General features: G+C 41.7%; 1 protein-coding gene across 1 annotated transcript in view; it reads left to right on the plus strand.

Moving 5' to 3' along the window:
• Nucleotides 1-6,606: 6,606 nt before the first annotated feature.
• Nucleotides 6,607-21,274, plus strand: part of psmb7 (proteasome 20S subunit beta 7) — a 44,479-nt gene continuing 29,811 nt past the window's right edge. The window contains exons 1-5 of the mRNA XM_084324605.1: nt 6,607-6,709; nt 7,613-7,706; nt 8,279-8,376; nt 10,462-10,602; nt 14,722-14,837. Coding sequence (XP_084180731.1) covers nt 6,648-6,709; nt 7,613-7,706; nt 8,279-8,376; nt 10,462-10,602; nt 14,722-14,837 — 511 coding nt within the window. The 5' untranslated portion in view covers nt 6,607-6,647. The remainder of the gene's footprint in view (nt 6,710-7,612; nt 7,707-8,278; nt 8,377-10,461; nt 10,603-14,721; nt 14,838-21,274) is intronic.

Raw genomic sequence — 21,274 nt, forward strand, 5'->3', positions numbered from 1 at the left:
CAACATTTACATGTCATACAGACAATTAAAACAATAAAAACCCTAATCAAATTCATAATACAATATAAAAATATATACTCCTTATGAATGAATTCATAATACAATACAATAATACCTACTCATAATCAATTCATAATACAATACAGCATAATATACTATTTAGCTTTTACATACATTATCTATGTTCATATCAGCCAATTATACAATATTTTAATAATATATCCCTATCAGACACATGCCTTTTCATCCATATATACCTATCTCTTTATCAGACGCATACATTTTCATTTACGTACACACTATCTATTAGGGAATGTCAATTTCTTTGGTTGAAAATGTTGTTTTACCACGATTTTGAAACTACATTTACTATTCTCCTGCTTAACATGTCTGGGAAGAGAGTTCCATTCCTGCATACCACGGAACATGACAGTTCGCTTCATTGCATTCGACCTCACTTTTGGAAGTGTAAAACCTCGTGCAGAAGCATGTCTGGTGGAATGGTTGTGTCTGTCAAGACTTATTGATAAATTGTTATATAAAATCATGCTGGTAGAGGATCATCAGTATATAGAGAGGTTGGTCATGCTGGTAGAGGATCATCAGTATATGGAGAGGTTGGTCATGCTAACATGGTAGAGGAGGATCATCAGTATATGGAGAGGTTGGTCATGCTGACATGGTAGAGGACGATCATCAGTATATAGAGAGGTTGGTCATGCTGACATGGTAGAGGAGGATCATCAGTATATAGAGGTTGGTCATGCTGACATGGTAGATGAGGATCATCAGTATATGGAGAGGTTGGTCATGCTGACATGGTAGAGGACGATCATCAGTATATAGAGAGGTTGGTCATGCTGACATGGTAGAGGAGGATCATCAGTATATAGAGGTTGGTCATGCTGACATGGTAGAGGAGAATCATCAGTATATAGAGGTTGGTCATGCTGACATGGTAGAGGAGGATCATCAGTATATGGAGAGGTTGGTCATGTTGGTAGAGGAGGATCATCATTGTTTGTCTTGGCAAAAAAGCCATCAAGAGAGGGTAATGCATGAGTTCTTGGAGGTTGATGGGCATATCCAGATCCAAAGTAGACCTTGAACACCTGCCTCCTCCCAAGGTCTGTCTCATCCCACATGTACAGTGAGTCAACTTCAGAGTTGCCTGCTACAAAAGAGCAGACCAGCCAATATTTGAGATGCCCAAACCCTATGATCAGGATATGGGCTGGGAGAAGATGATGGATGAGGGCCGAGGGGTGTTAGAGCCTGTCTGGACGATTGGACCCATCCTCCCTCCTTCACTTGTTGAGGTACTGGCCCAGAAAGTGGAGTCAGAAGAGCAAGAAGCTCTTAATAAGGAGGCAGATTATGCTAAACAAAGTAGATGAGGAGGATGGAGCGTACGAGTGTGATGAGGATGGAGATTGGAGAGATAGACTTTGATGATGATGATTAGTAGTAGTTTAGGTTTAAATGTTGTGCCAACAGAGAAGATGTACTGTAATAGTACTTTGTTTGAACCTTAACAAAACATATTTCACTGGATTTCAAATTTTATAGGAAAATGTGTTAATTTGTCTATGTAGGATGTCTTTTCACATTAGTCTTCCACTTTTGGCCTTGTTTACACAATCTACAATATTTAGGGCATAACAGCATGATACAATCTTTATTAACATTGTATTTCCAATATTAACCTCAAATTGATCTCATCTGATGGACTGCATTTGAGTAAAGTGGGAAAATAGAGATGTGATCTAAACATTTTCAGCTTTTTTAGCATTTTCTTGTCCTGAAATAGAATCAAGATGTGTTTGAATCTAGCGGCTGGGTGGCGCAGCGGACATTGCGCTTGTCACCAACGCAAGAGACACCTGTCTCGAATTCGGCTGTCAGCGTTGCCTCCGGCTTGGGCCGGCCGTCATACTGACTCAATTGGCAGTCAGCGGGAGGGGAGTCGATGGGTGGTAGTCTGGTTGTTGTAAACAGCGACTCCTACAGGTCGGTCAGGGCGCCTGCACAGCAAAAACAGGAGAGGGCGGGGGCAGTGTGAGCCTCCCACACGTTACACCTCGCCAATGAGAGTCCGTGCTGGCAGGTGAAAAGAAGTGACTGGCTGCCTCCACATGTATTGCAGGGGACATGTGATGGGCTTCTATCCTCCCTATGACCGGCCAGTGGGGGGCCCATGCGAGCAACGATCAGGACAGGGGAGGGAGAATTGGCACGATAGGAAAAATTGGGATGGGAGAAAGATCACAGAAAAAGGAGGAGAAAAAGTAGGTAACAAAAAAAGATGTGTTTGAATCTTAAAAATAACAATTTTACTGAATTCCTTGGGTAAATATTGTTTGGGGAAATGTTTTAATTTGTCTCTATATGTTGTTAACTTCAAAAGTGATGCTGTTTTCTTTTTCAGGTTTTCGTTCAGGATAGGTGTAATAAAGGGTTAAACCTAAACCCCATGGGACATTATTTCAACCTGTTACCTGTTAAAATCTTAAAATAGACACTTCAAGGATTAAGAAAAAACAGGTGGCGAAAGAAATCCAGACCATGCAGGTGGACCCATGTTTCCATCAGTGGTTCTCGAACTTTTTCATGTCGAGGACCCCCAAATTGATTTTGTTGACAAGATATTTGATGTCACATAATTGAATCCAGAATTCCATAACAGGCATAACCGTAAACATAATTTTACATAACAGTAAACAAGAGAGAGCAGAATAGTCATTAATTATACCTTCTCTCACTGTTATATCTAGTGGAATTAATAATAATAAAAAAGAATAACAGGACGGATACAATAAAATAAAAAGCCCATTTCATTGTTGCTCCTGGTATTTTTGGATGGGTCATCCCAAGTGGGGACATGACTGACGGCAGGCCTTCTAGCTCCTTCTCCTCCTAGCTGTCCAGCAGCTCTCTGGCTCCCTCTGCTGACAGACGCCTTGTCTGTTGAGCAAACAGCAGGGCTCATTCTTTGCTGATTCCTCTCTTTGAGGATGGCACAGATATTTCTGACCCACGTTGGCACTTTGGGTCCTGGCTCTACCACATTCTGGTAGATAGGCGCACAGCAGTTCAACACCTCTGGGGGACAGGAAACATCAGTCTGTCCAACTGTCAGGCGTGGGGCCTGGCTGGCCTGTCTGGGTGTCTGTGGAGAGTTTGGAGCCGGGACCCTCCTTAGAATTATCCTGATGGCTTTAGTCTTGGAAGTTGGGATCGATCATTTGGAAAGACTTCCAGACTAATCTGTCCTCTTGGGTCCATGGTGTTCACTGTCTCAGCAGGAAAACAGTGTCAATATTTCAGGACTTTGGTCATTTTTGTTCAAGGTTGTACTACATTGTAATCTTATTTGTGATATTTACTAAAATAGTGGTTTAATGTAATAAATGTTCAGCAAGACGTTTTTACCTTTGCTTTTTTATTTTTATATATATATAAATAAAAACATGAGTAGGCATAATTCTGTATCAGATGCAACCTGCCTCCCACTTTCACCTGCTCTACTTAAAAACATAAATTTTCCATTGCTCAGTCGCATATTTGATACAGTAGATGCATCTTTGGTATGATTAAGCTATGTAAACAAAACTGTCCATGAAACAGAGGTATGCTTTGCATCTCATGCCTGTGACGACATAAACCTTAGAACTTTAGAATGATACTAGAACCATGGTGAACAGTGAGTTTCTAAAGTATTTTGACTGCTCCCCTTTTTATTTGGTTATTTAATTTATTTAATTTGCGTTCAGGGAGGAGGTCACATACAAATATATTTTCTTATTATTGTTTCTAAATTAGAAAGAATATCAATACCCAAATGTCTGAAATGCTGTACAGTAGGACTGTGTAGCTGGTTGTCCAGCTGAATATCTAGAATGGGTGTATTTAGAGGCAATAAGGACGATTTTTTTTGTGATTGATTTTATAGCCAGATATTGAACAGAAAATATATCTAGTACAACTGGTAATGTGGAGGGAACCCCATTCATATACAATAATAGATCATCTACATAAAGTGATATCTTATGTGACATATACTGCAGCCCACTACCCTAGTGGACCACCGTATGAGGAACTAGAATAACCTACAGCTGCGTGAAGCTCACTGAAAACACTACGGGGAGTGGGAAAGAGGCGGACGTGGGGAGACAGCTAAGGCTGGGGAAGGATAACAAAGAAAAATAAGGGAAGAAAAGAAAAGTGTTTACTATGCCATTTGTATGCTGGCTGGTCACCCTAGTGATAGGAAGTCCATGGACACTATTTCAAAAGGGTACTAGTTACTCTGTATAGGGTGTAGGGGAGCAGTTACCTTGAGGCCTGGCTTTACTGACCACACAGAGGGCATTGGGACGTCCATAGCCTAGAGTTGGCTCCCATCCCCGATCAGAAGCATATGGAAGTAGTATGGTCAATGTCCACTCTCTACTCCCATGTCCAAAAGCACGATGGTATTCCAGCCACAGCTTGTGGGTCCGACTCATGGGAACCACTGGGTGGATGCAATACGGCTTGTGTTCATGGGGGGCAGAACAAGCCTAGTCAGCACCCCCTCCTTCAGCTCCGAGTGGTTCCATTGGGCCAGCAACCTGCGTGGGAGAGAGGGCCCCAGCTTGGGTGTGCTCACCTGTGATCTTCCACTGGATGAGTTCATGGAGGTCGGGGTCACTGAGCTGCCCTTCTTTTCCACTGCCCCCAGGGTCGGACAGTGGGGGGTTCAGCTTGATGGACGAGGCCCGGCCTGCAATGTGGTGAGTGGGGGTTCAGCTGCCTGCACAGCCTCCCCAGGTAGTCGAAAAACAGCTGCACTGCATTCAAGCCATCATCAAGCAGCCCTAAATTATGAGAGTTCTTGTTCCCTCGTCCTCACAGTGTTTTCACTTGTTAATACATTTTCCAAATAAAGATTTACCTCTGTTATACCTTCATCTGTTGTCCTGCTGTTACTGTGTTGGGAATCTAAGAACCAAGTAAATGTCCTTGTTAGAGTTAACATTATTTTCTATGTGCTTAATGGTCATGGTTAAGGTATAAAATTCGATTCTAATAAGGGTTAGGTTTAAGGCCTGCTTAACGGTTATAGTTATTTTAAAGTACCAGTGTGGCACTTACGGTTAGGGTTAGAGTTGTGGTTATGGTTTGGGAGGCTTATAGCTTATCCGCAACAGTAAGTTACTTCCGGGGTAGGCCTGATTGGCCCCGACAGGCACGTGACGCGCAACTTTCTCTGCCGCGGAGCGTAGCGGCAGAGCGGAGCTCATTATATGCCAGTAACCGCCCCCTAATTCAGTATCCAGAAATAGCTCAATTGGCAAGACTGCATGGCTGTGGATCCTACGGCTCGTTGCTGGCGAGTTCGATTCCCTTCAATTTATTTTTATTTTTATTTTTTTTAACGTGCATTCGCATTCTTTCGCCGTTTCATTTCGCCGGTTAAGTTTAGGCATTGTTTCGGAGTTGGTTAAGGTTAGGCATTGTTTCGGAGTTGCTTAAGGTTAGAAGGGTTAAGTTTAGGCGCTGTTAAGGAGCTGGTTAAAGTTAGAGTTTGTGTTAGAGAATGGCAATAGACAGCCTATTTCCGCGCGACAGCTCTCAGCAGCTTCGTTGCGCGTCCTGAGTTTGCCGCGTCACGTGCCTGTCGGGGCCAATCAGGCCTACCCCGGAAGTAACTTACTGTTGCGGAACAGTTACAGGCGTTTGGGAGAGGCTGTTGGGGTGAAAAGTGTGTCTGGGTAGTGTTGAGGTAAAAATCACTTGCCTACCAATGTACTGTAGTGCCCCAGGTTCAATCCCCAGCAGACGAGCTCATACATTTTCTATAAATTGTACACATTGTACAATACGATACAATATGTAAAATATTACTTATGGCTATAACATAATGTACATTATAAACCTTTTTTCCTGTGGTCAATTACTTTATTTACATTTAAGCAAGAATGGGCTGAGTCAACACAAGCTTTACTGGTTTGAGGCGTCTTAGCCCTGCAGAAAGCGTTTCACCAGAGGGTGGCTGAAAAGAGATTTATCAAACCCTTGGCGACAGATTAAATTAGATTAAAATGTATTGTCATTATACAGCACACAAGTACAGTACAACAGAAATAAGTTTGGCATCCAACCAGAGTGCAAATGTAACAGTAAAGTGCAATAGTAATATACATTACATAGTAATATACAACGTAGGGGTGATTAAACTGGGTATACAAATATATAAATGAGTAGTACTGTGTGTAGTGCTAATCAGATGTATAGAGTTGTAATACCAATATGCACAGTCAGTGATACAAGTATAAAGTGTAAGAACTATTGTATCACAAAACCTTTCTGAAAATATGTTACATGTACAATTTTATTTTCAGATATGCTGGAAGCCAATGGCACTGGTGAATCAGTCGAAACTACCATATTTTTCAATAACGGTAAAAAATATATATATTAAAAAATAACAGCTCCGTGATTTTTCTATCAAGGCAAGAATCACTTGGAACCCACATGTCAAAAGACTGGTATGGTCCTTGACGTTGTATTAGTAACCAATGGCAACAATAGGCGGGACTTCCGATTCCGTAAATGTTTTGACTCGCGCGAGAAATACTTGCCGGAAATAAAATTTGAAGAAAATGGCGACGTTGACAGTGCGCCAGGCGCCAGTCGGAGGTTTCAGTTTCGAGAATTGCACAAGGTAAGCATTTCAGGGAGATTGAAAGACAAATGTAATATGTCTACACACTAACTAAACGTTCTATGCCGAAATGAGGTAACAGTGTCTTTTCTACACGTCTAAAATATGATGATAACGTTACCGGACTGTCGCAGCCACACACCGTGGCCTGGTCGAATGACTCAGGCGTTATTAGTTAGCAGAGTAACGTTAGCATCACTTTGACTGTTGTGCAAATCTATAGGATTTATTTGTTACCTAATTCAAACATGTAAAATATCGCAGACCTTCCGCGAGATCAAATAACGTTAAAGATAGCAATTTCGTCATTTAACATCAGTTTGCACGTTACTGTTACGTAGCTGTTGCTATTGCTAACTCACGTTAATTTCGACGTCTCAGAAAATGACTGCAAAAAGAGTCGTATGCTGTAACTTTAGTCGTCTCTGGTAAGATCATCTCTGGTCTGATGATGCAGCAATTAATTTCATATGATACACTTGTTGTTTGTTATGATAAACAACATGTCATACCATGTTTGTTTTTTACTCTTGGGGCAAGAACATTATGAATTTAAAATGTGGTGTTTGTTACACCCACAAACAGTATGCTAAATAAAAAGGAAGAAAGAGGACGTTAAAATAAAGTAGATTTACACTAGCCAAACATGTTCCACAGATTCAAGGAAGTCTATGAAGTTGTAAAATATACAAAATACGTTTCCTTTAAATAGTTTATTATGAAAATTGTATAATGATTATATCGACTAGTAATCGGGCTATTATCAAAGAGTTTTTAGTTTTTAACAACAATTCAGGATTTTAATTGTCAACCAGGCTTTTGTTCAGAAATGCCTCCCCCCCCCCCCCCCCCCCCCCCAATGACACTGATTTTTATAATACATTTTTATTAATTTATTTTCAGAAATGCAGCTTTGGAAGCTGACGTCGCCAAAGTAGGATGCAGCCTGCCTGCTGCCCGCAAGACGGGTACCACCATCGTTGGTGTTGTATTCAAGGTACGTTGTTGAACCTCTTTGTCACCTAGACGCTAAGATATTTCGGGATATACTAATAATCCTGAGCCTGATGGATATTTCTAGATAAAGATCTCAACCCAAGAACTCACTGTAACAATGTAAACAAAGTCAGTAGTGCAACCACGGAACAGGCCTTTGAACTTGGTAATTCTTAAAGGGATAGTTCTAGGTTATTTATTATTTTTACACAAAGTGAAAGTGGTATGAAATACTTGCCAGTGGTGTAACGGATGCACAGCTATTAGCTTACTTACCAAGACATGTAGTCGAGGTTCTGGCCGTGCTCCTTGCAAGCCGGGCAGCTTCACGGTATCCAGTGAACAAACAAGATTTGAATCCACAACACAACATTCAAACAAACCTTTTAACCTTCCACAATAGAATACAACAGTCCTTGTGTATTTCCTATGCTTGATTCTTCTCTCAGACCGATGCAATGTCTTGGAACTGTATTGTTTCTTTAAGAAGCCAGTGTATTGCTGTGCTCTCTGGGGTTATCTAGCTAGCTAGTTCCATCTCTCCTCATCTGTATTTGTTTTTCCTCTGTGAAGGATGGCATAGTTCTGGGAGCTGACACCAGGGCTACAGAAGGCATGATAGTGGCAGACAAGAACTGCTCCAAGATCCACTACATTGCCCCCAACATCTAGTAAGTACAAATGAGACTCTTGTGCTTAAATGGGACCTATTGTGAAAATGGCCTTGGCTTTTCCTGTGTTTTGCATTGTTTTTGCACCATGGGGGGTTGTCCTAAAACTGAGAAAATGTGAAATATGTGCATTGTGCCTTTTCTGCAGTTCAGGTGTAACAAGAACCCTCCCTCAGCAGCCACAATCGCCATAGTTAATAACGTGCGTGTGAAGATATCTTGATAAAATGTTCATGTACAAGATGGAGGCTCCCGCATAAATCTCTTTTCTGCCTAAAATATCTTGACAACATTTTTAACAACAAGATTGCTATGCTATTGCTGGATCTGGAGTCATATTGCATCTGCAATTTGATTGACAGTACAGGCTCGCGCGCCACTGCTATTTGTACGATAAAGCAGCTTGCTCAGTACAGGCACAAAAACTGCTCATTGAGAACAGGACTGAAATGGAGAGCCTAAGAAACTTCAGTTCAGACATGTTTAGGGGACCTCAAAGACTGATATTAACTTGTTGTTGTAAGTCCCTTCACATCCTTATGACATGTGTTTGTTGTTGCTGTCTAGTTGCCTGGTGTATCAAGTCAAGAGTTTTATTTGTCACGGCATACAAGTATACAATGAAATGCGGGGGGTCTTGCCCGCAATGATTGTGCATAATACAATAATAATAATATAAGAATCCAATAGAACGACATTGTGCAATAATACAAGTAATCAAAGTAGGGCATATCGGTATATGTACATGAGTTTTTACAGAGCATGGTAGGACATGCTAGGTCCTGTGGTAGTGCAATACACTGTTAGCTACGGATGAGGCACTGGGTCTTTATGTACACTGCTATATTATACAATCTCAAGTTATACTATACTATTCTTAAAGTGACCTTTCCTTTTGTAAAGTGACCATAAGTGTGAGCGTGTGCAGCATGAGTGTGTGTGTGCTCGGCTGCAGACATCCTCAAGCTATGTGTTTGTTGTGTTGCTGACTTGCTGTCTAGTTGCCTGGTGTATCACATCCTCAAGCTATGCCAGCGTTTCCGTTAGCCGGTAATTACCGGTTTTTGACCGGCAAAATCTGTTGAAGTCCGACTTATTTAATATCTCCGGTCTTAATGTCCGGTGGAAATAATTCCCTGAGTCTAAGCACAATTTGATTATTTGAATTGTATTAAAATAGGCTAAAATTAAATAGCCTATGCGATGAACGAAACGATCATTACATTTGTTTCCTCGTTGCTTCTAATAATGACAACGACGTTGTCAGCGAGAGCTTAGTGCTGGGTGTGCGAGTGCATGTGAAGCTGCAGAGCCAGAGAGGCAACGGCACAATGCAGTATTCCATCAGTACTCCAATTCGGCCATTTTCAGCCAATGTTGGGTGGGGGGCGCTGTTGTGCGGTTCCCAGAAAAGAGCCAATAACAGCTGAATGAGCTTCTCTGCAGCGCCATACTCTTTGCAAATAAGTTGTTGCGAGGTGGAGAGAGTCGTCACGCAAACCACGATAATGTTGCCGCCTCTCTGCTTTCTCAGTTCTTCGCTTGATATAATTAATACAAATGTCCAATATAACGGAATTCGTTAGCTCATAAAAATGTGATTATAACAGACTACTGTTTAGTGTCGGACCGACTGCCCACATACGCGGTCTATTTTAGTTCAAGTCAGCAGCAGCACGGAGTATCGAGGGACTTATTTTATTTGGAATATATTAATTAATGACTGTATACGCAAAAGTAGCCTAGTTTTAAGTAATAATATTATAAATCTACATGCCTTGAGGATGACATTCTTTATTCTAAACTATGACCGGAATTAATCTCATTTGTCCGGTAGATTGAAATCTTGCAGGTCACGGAGACCGACAACAATTTTTTCTAACGGAAACCCTGAGCTATGCGTTTGTTGTGTTGCTGTCTAGTTGCCTGGTATATCACAGCATTAAGACCTGTGTGTGTTGTGTTGCTGTCCAGTTGCCTGGTGTATCACAGCCTTAAGACCTGTGTTTGTTGTGTTGTTGTCCAGTTGCCTGGTGACTGGTGTATCACAGGCTTAAGACCTGTGTTTGTTGTGTTGCTGTCCAGTTGCTGTGGAGCAGGTACAGCAGCAGATACGGAGGTGACGACTCAGATCATCTCGTCCAACCTGGAGCTGCACTCCCTCTCCACAGGCCGGCTGCCGCACGTGGCCACCGCCAACCGCATGCTCAAGCAAATGCTGTTCAGGTGAGGCCCCCCGTCTTAGTCCAACATGGCTGCCTGTAACCATTGGTAACATTCGAAAGAAAATGCCTCATATCTGTATATATTGGCTTACATTTTTGGTGTAAGCTCACACAAACATGCTATGGCCTCATAAATTCAGAGCCCCATTCATTGACCGTGGAGCGCAGCCCCAGATTGTACACTACCGTTCAACAGTTTGGGGTCACCCAGACAATTTTGTGTTTTGCATGAAAACTCACACTTTTATTGATCAAATGAGTTGCAAAATGAATAGAAAATATAGTCAAGACATTGACGAGGTTAGAAATAATGATTTTTATTTTGAAATAATAATTTTGTCCTTCAAACTTTGCTTTCGTTAAAGAATGCTCCCTTTGCAGCAATTACAGCAATGCAGACCTTTGGCATTCTAGCTGTTAATTTGTTGAGGGAATCTGAAGAAATTTCACCCCACACTTCCTGAAGCACCTCCCACAAGTTGGATTGGCTTGAAGTGCCTTCTTGCGTACCATACGGTCAAGCTGCTCCCACAACAGCTCAATGGGGTTGAGATCTGGTGACTGCGCTGGTCACTCCATTACAGACAGAATACCAGCTGCCTGCTTCTTCCCTAAATAGTTCTTGTATAATTTGGAGGTGTGCTTTGGGTCATTTGTCCTGTTGTAGGAGGAAATTGGCTCCAACTAAGCACTGTCCACAGGGTATGGCATGATGCAAAATTGAGTGATAGCCTTCCTTATTCAAAATCCCTTTTATCTTGTACAAATCTACCACTTTACCAGCACCAAAGCAGCTCCAGACCATCACATTACCTCCACCATGCTTGACAGATGGTGTCAGGCACTCTTCCAGCATCTTTTCACTTGTTCTGCGTCTCACAAATGTTCTTCTTTCATGACGACGTGACGTCACGTTAATGTAGACCATGTGACACTAACGTGACTAAATAGTTAATTAAATATCGTTGAGACCACAACTGACGACACAAAATGTAGTTTGCAAAATACAATTTTGCTTTATTGTCAAGACTGTTTACTTGCTAGCTAACAGTAGCTCGTTTGCAGACAGAAAAGTATCAAACATAATTGTCCGTGCGGAACCCTATCCCCCAACACAGCGTTCCGTGTGTAGGGGCCACGTGAATGGGGTTACACTTCCGCGTTCGGTTTGCGCGGCCTGATTGGCCACTGACGTTTCTGGTCATGTGACATGTGCACCAATCGCGTGACGCCTGTCCCTAACCCTATTTCGTCGTCATGAGAAATGTAAGATCACTGATCAACAAGACAGATGAACTTTCGACCCTGGTAAAAATCCAAGTGGAATACAGAGTCCAGCTTGCATGGAAATATCCCAGACTGCGGTCAGTGCAGTGGAACTGCATGGCTTCACCATGATGCGATCATGCGAGCCGACAGAAACAAAGCCAGCGTCGTGGAAAGGTGGCGGGGTGGTTATTTTAGTTAAATCCAGAAGTGGTGTAAGTTTCAGTTGGTTACTTTATTGAACGTCGGTATCACATACAGCTGCTGTAGCGTTCTAACTCGCGCCGAGCTTGTTTACATTCCACCAAGCGTGTGACGTCATCCATTCTACCATTGCTAGTAGGCTTGGGCGGTATCATTTTTTTCATACCGTTATACCTTGCTGACATAATACCCCGGTATACGGTATATGACGGTATGAACGATGGCCAGTTAGCCCGCAGCATCCTAGTGCTAGTAACGTTAGCTCTCAGAACGGTAGCAGTTAGCCCCGCAGCATCCTAGTACTGCTAACGTTAGCTCTCAGAACAGTAGCAGTTCGCCCGCAGCATCCTAGTGCTAGTAACGTTAGCTCTCAGAACGGTAGCAGTTAGCCCGCAGCATCCTAGTACTGCTAACGTTAGCTCTCAGAACGGTAGCAGTTCGCCCACAGCATCCTAGTGCTAGTAACGTTAGCTCTCAGAACGGTAGCAGTTAGCCTGCAGCATCCTAGTACTGCTAACATTAGCTCTCAGAACGGTAGCAGTTAGCCCGCAGCATCCTAGTACTGCTAACGTTAGCTCTCAGAACGGTAGCAGTTAGCCTGCAGCATCCTAGTACTGCTAACGTTAGCTCTCAGAAAGGTAGCAGTTCGCCCGCAGCATCCTAGTACTGCTAACGTTAGCTCTCAGAACGGTAGCCACTAGCCAGTTAGCCCGCAGCACCAGCAACGGTAAGCGTGTCATTTAATTTCCACCACTGAAGCGGGTTTTCCCCTATCGATTGCGTCCTCCTGTGTGTAGACAACCAGCTCTGCGTGTGCTCGCTCCACTACAGTGAGGACTGGTCTCGCCCTCTGCTGGCGCGTGCTGTGTGTGCACTACAACCAATGCCGTCCCTGTCAACTCCGTTTCAGTGTAATAGAAACTGAAACGCATCTGTGATTTTGACGGTATTTCTAAATACCCTGGTATACCGTAATACCGCCCAAGCCTAATTGCTAGCCTGGGATACAGACAACACATCCCAACGCATTCATACTCATCAACGGGGATTTTAATCATGTCAAAATAACCAGGACCCTGACAAACTTCACACACTTTGTTTTTAACAAAGTACTAAATAATTGTATGTTATGTATTAACTGTTTTTAGATGGCTGTGTTGATGCTGTGATGTACACCTGAATCTCCCCTTGGATTAAAATAAATAAAGGTTTTCAATCAATAAGTCTAACCAGCTAGTACTAACGCTAGCTTTTTTTGTTTAGAAAAAACTCACACCAACTTATGAGGCTGTAACTGAGTGGCGAGACAAAAAAATTAAGAATAATAATAATAATTTAAAAAATGTTAAGGCTAAATCGAGACTAAACGAAGATTAAAATGCTCAGACCTGTTGTTGACAAACTGTATAAACGAAAAATAAATGAAGATTACTAAATATGATAAACGAAAAAGGAGCATTTGACACATGACTAAGACTAAAACTAAAATGGCTGCCAAAATGAACACTGTACATAACACTTTTTTCCAATCTTCCTCTGTCCAATGTCTATGTTCTTTTGCCCATATTAATCTTTTCCTTTTATTGGCCAGTCTCCGATATGGCTTTTTCTTTGCCACTCTGCCTAGAAGGCCAGCATCCCAGAGTCGCCTCTTCACTGTAGACGTTGAAACTGCCGTTTTGCGGGTACCATTTAATGAAGCTGACAGTTCAGGACCTGTGAGGCGTCTATTTCTCAAACTAGAAACTCTAATGTACTTGTCTTCTTGCTCAGTTGTGCACTGGGGCCTGCCACTTCTCTTTCTACTCTGATTAGAGCCCGTTTGTGCTGTTCTCTGAAGGGAGTAGTACACACTGTTGTGAAATGTTCAGTTTCTTGGCAATTTCTCACATGGAATAGCCTTATTTTCTAAGAACAAGAATAGACTGTCGAGTTTCATATGAAAGTTTTCTTTTTCTGCCCATTTTGAGAGTATAATCAAACCCACAAATGGGATGCTCCAGATACTCAACTAGCTCAAAGGAAGGCCAGTTTTATAGCTTCTCTAACCAGCAAACCGGGTTTTCAGCTGTGCTAATGTAATTGCACAAGGTTTTTCGAATCATCCATTAGCTTTCTAACGCCATTAGCAAACGCAGTGTACCATTAGAACACTGGAGTGATGGTTGCTGGAAATGGGCCTCTATACACCTACATATTCCATTAAAAACCAGACGTTTGCAGCTAGAAGTCATTTACCACATTAACAATGTATAGTGTATTTCAGATTAATTTAATGTTATCTTCATTGAAAAAAAAACAGTGCTTTTCTTAAAAGAATAAGGACATTTCGAAGTGACTCCAAACTTTTGAACGGTAGTGTATAGTCTAGTTACATCTCTGATTGGAGTGTTCTCTCTGATTTCTTCAGGAGAAAGTGTTCACAAATACTGACTTTTAACTGTCGCCAGGCACAGGAACAACGCATGTGAATTATTAACCCTTTTAGTGGTTGATTGATTCTCTAAAGCCACCCATATTGAAAGAGTCTACAATTTGGAACGTTAAGAGTAAAAGCGTCCACCAGATGGGCTACTATACATATAATAATATGCTATACATATAATATACTATACATATAATAATACTTGTTGAATGTGGGGTTGTTTAGGTACCAGGGCTACATCGGTGCCGCCCTAGTGTTGGGTGGAGTGGACTGCAATGGACCTCACCTCTACAGCATCTACCCCCATGGGTCCACTGACAAGCTGCCCTATGTCACCATGGGTGAGTTTCAAACCAGCGAGTCTGCACAAAATACTGAGGGTAGTGGGGTTAGTAGCTTCTGTCTGATTGTGTAGGTACTAGAGGTGGGAATCACCAGTTTCATCACGATACGATACGATATCGATTCTTTGGACAACGATACGATATTTGCCGATATCACAAAGTATGCCACGATATTATACGATTCGATTCAGGTGCCTGCGATCGATATGAGGCGATATTATGTGCCCATTTAACACAATCAGTCACATTTAGATCAACTAAAAAAAGGCTACGGAAATATCAATTGATATTTTTATTTTTGAGCTCTTCCAGACATTTAAATGAAAAACAATCTATTGTTTTTAATACAAATAGACCTCCTGTTCACTGTAAAGTGCCACGTTTTTATATATTGCGCTTTAAACTTTAAGTAAAATGTTTTGGAACTCACAACACGCAAGCTAAAACCCCTTCCCCTCCCAAATTGTTCCTACAATTGTTTTATGTTGCATGATGATCATGAATACATTTATTATGTGTTCATGTTTAAATATCAACATTATCTGTCCATCCTCAGTAACGCACACACACACACAGAATGCCCCTCCCCCAGTCCCCCACAGAAAGGTAGAATGCCCCCACCCCTCCTCCTTCCCAAGTCCCCTCTCCCCTCTCCTGTTCTCTCTCACGGTTAGCTGCTTAGCTTAAGTTAATTTAGATCTGCCCACGCAACGTGGGCATAAAGGAATGGCGACAATGCAAATCATGTTGCATTTGACCCGTTGCGGGGAAAAAACTGCACAGACTTAAATCGGGTCGCAAAATAGACTCTGATCTGCTGTAATGTCTACACGGAGTTCCACACTACTGGGCGCCGGCGGATATGACTCGCGGGATTTTCAAAATAAGAGTATCGCAATATGAATCGATCTTTTTACGTTGCATCGATCCTATTTGTTTATTGATAATAGATCGATATATCGATCTGGATCGATGTATCGTCCCACCCCTAGTAGGTACTGAGGGTAGTAGGGTTAGTAGCTTCTGTCTGATTGTGTAGGTAGGTACTGAGGGTAGTAGGGTTAGTAGCTTCTGTCTGATTGTGTAGGTAGTGGGTACTGAGGTTAAATGGTAAATGGCTGCTTTTTTATATGGCGCTTTTATCCAAAGCGCTTTACAATTTGTTACTCACATTTTACCCATTCACTGACACATTCACACACCGACGGCGGAGGCAACCATGCAAGGTGCCAACCTGCTCATCGGGAGCAATTAGGGGTTAAGTGTCTTGCTCAAGGACACATCGACACGCTGCCCGGGAGGAGCGGGAATCGAACCGGGAACCTTTGAATTGCCAGACGACTGCTCTACCTCCTGAGCCACTGTCGCCCCAGGGTAGTAGGTTTAGTAGCTTCTGTCTAATGGTGTAGGTACTGAGGGTAGTAGGTATCCCAGGTAAACCCAGGTATCGGTATCGGGACTGAAAAAGTCGGATCGGTGCATCTCTACAAGTAACCCCATAAACGTCCTTATTTAAAACCCTAATCTTTTCTGTGACTTTTACTTTTTGATAAAGTCTAGTGCTGGTTGAGCATTATGCATACTTTATGTTGGCCTTTGTCTATAATGTGGCCACAAACATGAAAAGGTTTAATTATTGTTTGTTTGCACTAAGTTAAAGGGGAACTATCTTATAAATGGCCTTTTTGAGTGTTTAGCATTGTTTCCTAGCTATGTGAACTTATATTAATATGATCTATGTCTCTAATTCTCATATTGGTGCATTCTTCCAATTCTCCTCTCACAATATTCACCCTCACTGAACTGAGTCGTTTGAAAATGTGCCTATATGTGATGTCATATAGTCACTGCTGCATGTTAATGTGGCTCCTCAGGCACCTGCACCTGCACCCCAGTCCACATCAGCTCAAAACAGCTCGAGATCTTGAGGTAGAAAAATGCTGTTTTTGAGGACTTGATTAGAAATACAAAACAATGAATAAAAAAAAATATATGTATTACAGAGGTGTTCCATAGACTCACAGGAATTGTGTAAAAGTGCCCAAATAGTGAAAGAAATAGTCAAATAGTTCCCCTTTAACACTTTGGTTGCCTAAGGTTAAATTAATGATATACCATAGATTGCCAGCGCTATTTGTCTATGGAGAAAGTCCCCTTCTTTGCAGGGCTATAACTTTTTAAATTCTATTGCTACATTGCCATTATTAGGGCCCATTCAAAGTCCTATATGTATTGTTCATTGTGTAGCAACGTTAAACTTTTTCATTCACATATTCATAGTAAAGTATGGTCTAATGTATAAGTATGTTTTCATCTCTTTCTGCAGCTTTCTCCAGAACGTGATATATAGCCCCAAATGCATTATATTGATGATGAAATACAGTTTGATGGCAATCAGCGCGATATAAAAAATTCCAACTAGAGGTACTTCTAGAAGTTACTACACGTCATCTGATGTTGACCGGATGGGCGAGGGGGCGTTTATAATTCCGTGGGCAGCGTTATACCAATCATCTAATGTGGGTCAAATGTTCATCATAGCAGTTAGTGTCGAACACGGTAATATTACACGCTAAAACTCACCCCAGTCTCCGCGGGCCGTTGGGCGATCAGCGTGGGGTAGACAGTTTTCCATTATGGGATGTTGAAATAGTCGGTCCATTTCCAGGTTGTATAATAAAATATACGTCCAAATCATGTTGTTTTTTCGAGTTATTTGCAGCGATCGATGTTCACTGTGTGAAGACGGAGTCTCTCTAACATTAGCGAGTGCCCGGACCCCATATGGAGTGAGTCCTACCGGGTTAAAGGTTGACATCCGGTTTCGATCTGCCGATCGGCCACCAGATGGCGGTCTTGAACCGCTAGAGGATTGAGAGGAGATCACACTTGTGTCTCAGGCCAGCGGAGGGACATAATGAATCCGATCGCAGATTTTTGAAATATTGATATAAAGACGACGTACAGCGTCCCCCGGCAACTTTAGCATGGCCAGCAAAGACGTCTAAAGACGCCCCCTGGCAGTCAAAGTGTTAATACTTTGACAAATGTTGCCTATATTTTTCAGTCAGTTCGGTCTTTGTGTGCCAAACATTATTAACACTTTAACTGCAGAAAACGCCGGAACTCGTCATTCCCCGCCATGCTCAAGTTGCAGAGGACGCCGGAACTCGTCTTTGATATCAATATTTCAAAAATCTGTGATCGAAATCATATTTCCCCTCCGCAGCCTTGACACACAGTGCTGATCTCCTCTCAACCCTCTAGCGGTTCAAGACCGCCATCTGGTGGCCAATCGGCAGATCGAAACCGGATGTCAACCTTTGAACCGGCAGGACTCACTCCATATGGGGTCCGGGCACTCGCTAATGTTAGAGAGACTCCGTCTTCACACAGTGAACATCGATCGGTGGAAATAACTCGAAAAAACAACATGATTTGGACGTATATACTATTATACAACCTGGAAATGGATCGGGTATTTCGACATCCCATAATGGAAAACTGTCTACTCCACGCTGATCGCCCAACGGCCCGAGGAGACTGGGGTGAGTTTTAGCGTGTAGTATTACCGTGTTCGATATAAACTGCTATGATGAACATATGACCCACATTAGATGAATGGTATAACGTTGCCCACGGAATTATAAATGCCCCCTCGCCCATCCGGTCAACATCAGATGACGTGTAGTAACTCCTAGAAGTCCATCCAGTTGAAATTTTTTATCTCGCACAGATTCCTTCCAAACTGTATTTGATCATCAATATAATGCATTTGGGGCTATAAATCACGTTCTGGAGAAAGCTGCAGAAAGAGATGAAAACATACTTATACTTTAGACTAGGGCTGGGCGATATGTCCTAAATATGATATCACGATATTTTCTGACCTTTCGGCGATACACAATACACATCACGATGTTTTTCCTTTTTTCCCCAAACAATTCATTATGAGGCTTACCAAGACAGTATTTGAGTTTGCAAGCGAACATTAAAGACAAAAGACTCATGCATTTAGCATTTTTATATTATATATTAGATTTAGATGATTAGATTACATATTGTAACTATTTATTTATTTACATGTATGTATACATTTATTATTTGAACGGCTTAAGGCTATATCTGTACTTGATGTTTGTTGGTTGTGTTGCATACTTGAAATAAACTTCAATCAAATCAAACCCCCCCTCTTAAAAACAAAAACCTGTGTTTAACCTAGCCATCTATAAAACATCATGCTAAAACTGAAACAAATGTCCTACTCCCCTAAAGAAAGAAATGCATAGCAAACATGACTCAGTTATCCAATAGTGCCGCTGCTTTTTATTTTGTTAAAATCTTTTAGTTAATAAGACTAAAAGACTACAATATATATGACTACAAGGTCCAGAAGCCGACTTCATGACGGCTTCCTGTCCTCGCATTCCATTTCCGGTTTTCCGGTTAACGTTACATTTTCAACAACAGATTGCTGCTAATTAAACACTTCATGGAAACGGAGTAACGTTAACGTTATGTCGAGTTCATACGTGTAGTGTAGTATGAACTCGACATAACGTTAGCATTACTCTGTGTCCACTGTTGCAGCCACTGTTGCGTCGCAGATGGATGGTACACTCTGTTAGCTCCGTAGCTAATCCGCTCATAGACTAATTTACCGATAGCAGTACCGTTAACGTCGGAGCTTACTCCTGGGTTTCAGGGGGCATCCCTAGCACCGAGCCACCGCCTCTCTGTCTCTGGCTAGGTGTGTGCGCTTGCGTGCGTGTATGTGCGTGTAGATGATGTAATTTGGGCAAGTGTGTGTGTGACTGACTTTTTTTCTGCAAGAGGGAGAGGCGAGAGGGAGAGGAAAGCATTTAGCACTGCGCTTGTTAGTCTCATCTCAGCCGCGGCGGCCTCTAACGCGAGGGCAAAACATCACGATATCCACGATACATTTAAAAAGTGTATCGTTAATGAACTGTACCCGATATTTATATAATATCGTCATATCGCCCAGCCCTACTTTAGACCATATTTTAGTATGAATATGTGAATGAAGAAGTTTAACGTTGCTACACCATGAACAATACATATAGGACATTGAATGGGCCCTAATAATGGCAATCTAGCAATAGAATTTAAAAAGTTATAGCCCTGCAAAGAAGGGGAACTTCTCCATGTTAAATAGAGCTGGCAAGGGATGGTATATCATGAATTTAACCCATGGCAATCAAAGTGTTAAAGGTAAACTATTTTTTTTTACCAAATAAATGAGAAGCATGTTTAAATCAGCAATGCCTCCCCTCTTGCTGTACCAAAATCTCTCCTAGCTCTAACCGTCACTGTCAAAATAATGTGCCTGATGTCAAATGGCCTCATTCTTCCAGTTTTTGCATGACTACGTCCTTGAGAATAACTGAAAAGTTGGATTATTTTTAGGCTATATATCTTATGTTGATGTATGGTATTTTTGGTGTTAAAATAAAAAACAACATAAACCGAACCGAAAACCGTAAACCTAAAACCGTGATACGAACCGAACCGTCGATTTTGTCAACTGTTCCACCCCTAGTAGGTACTCAGGGTAGTAGGGTTAGTAGCTTCTGTCTGATTGTGTAGGTACTGAGGGTAATAGGTTTAGTAGCTTCTGTCTGATTGTGTAGGTACTGAGGGTAGTAGGGTTAGCAGCTTCTGTCTGATTGTGTACGTACTGAGGGATTTTACACATGGCATCTCTTTCTCCAGTGTGTTTTTATAGGGTGATTGATTGTAGTATGCAAACTTGCCACTAGAGGCTGCTGTTGTTTCCCCTTTCCAGGAACAGCAGTGCCATGTTTTTAATGTATTGTCCAATCACATGAGCAAAACATTTAAATTGGTGTCAAATGGAAATTTCAACCATTCTGTTGATGGTCCATCAACATAAATCCATACAGCACAATAAATAACCTCATATACAACAGAAATAAGAAAAGACATTCAGAACAAAAGCCTAGGCCTAGCCTAGCCTGTGTAGTTGAGGTAAAACTTTGGTTATGTCTTTTTAATAATACCTTTTTAGTAGTGCAAGTAAATGTTGGTGCACATATTAAAGTAAGTTAGTGCACATCACTGCAGCGTTCCTCTTTGGCTGGTGAGTAGATATTACACTTACCATATGGAAGACCCAAGATACCCAGACAAAATTATTACACTGCATACAATGATTTGAAGATGTAAACAACACCTGTATCTAGTTGAGTCAGCTGTATGTACAGATGGCAAGAAAGCCAGGCTAGTTCATGTGCAAGCTGAGCTCATGTTGGTTAGATAGTGTAATGGGAAATATTAAAGGACAAAACGATGAGCTGTTTTATAAATCATTCATTATTAATAATAGAAAAGTTTATTTTACCGTGGCCACAATGAAAGGACAGTTTACAGACAGATACATCATGTTTACACAC

This window comes from Notolepis coatsorum (genome assembly GCF_963971535.1).
Source record: "Notolepis coatsorum genome assembly, chromosome: 11".
In the NCBI taxonomy this organism is placed as follows: Eukaryota; Metazoa; Chordata; class Actinopteri; order Aulopiformes; family Paralepididae; genus Notolepis; species Notolepis coatsorum.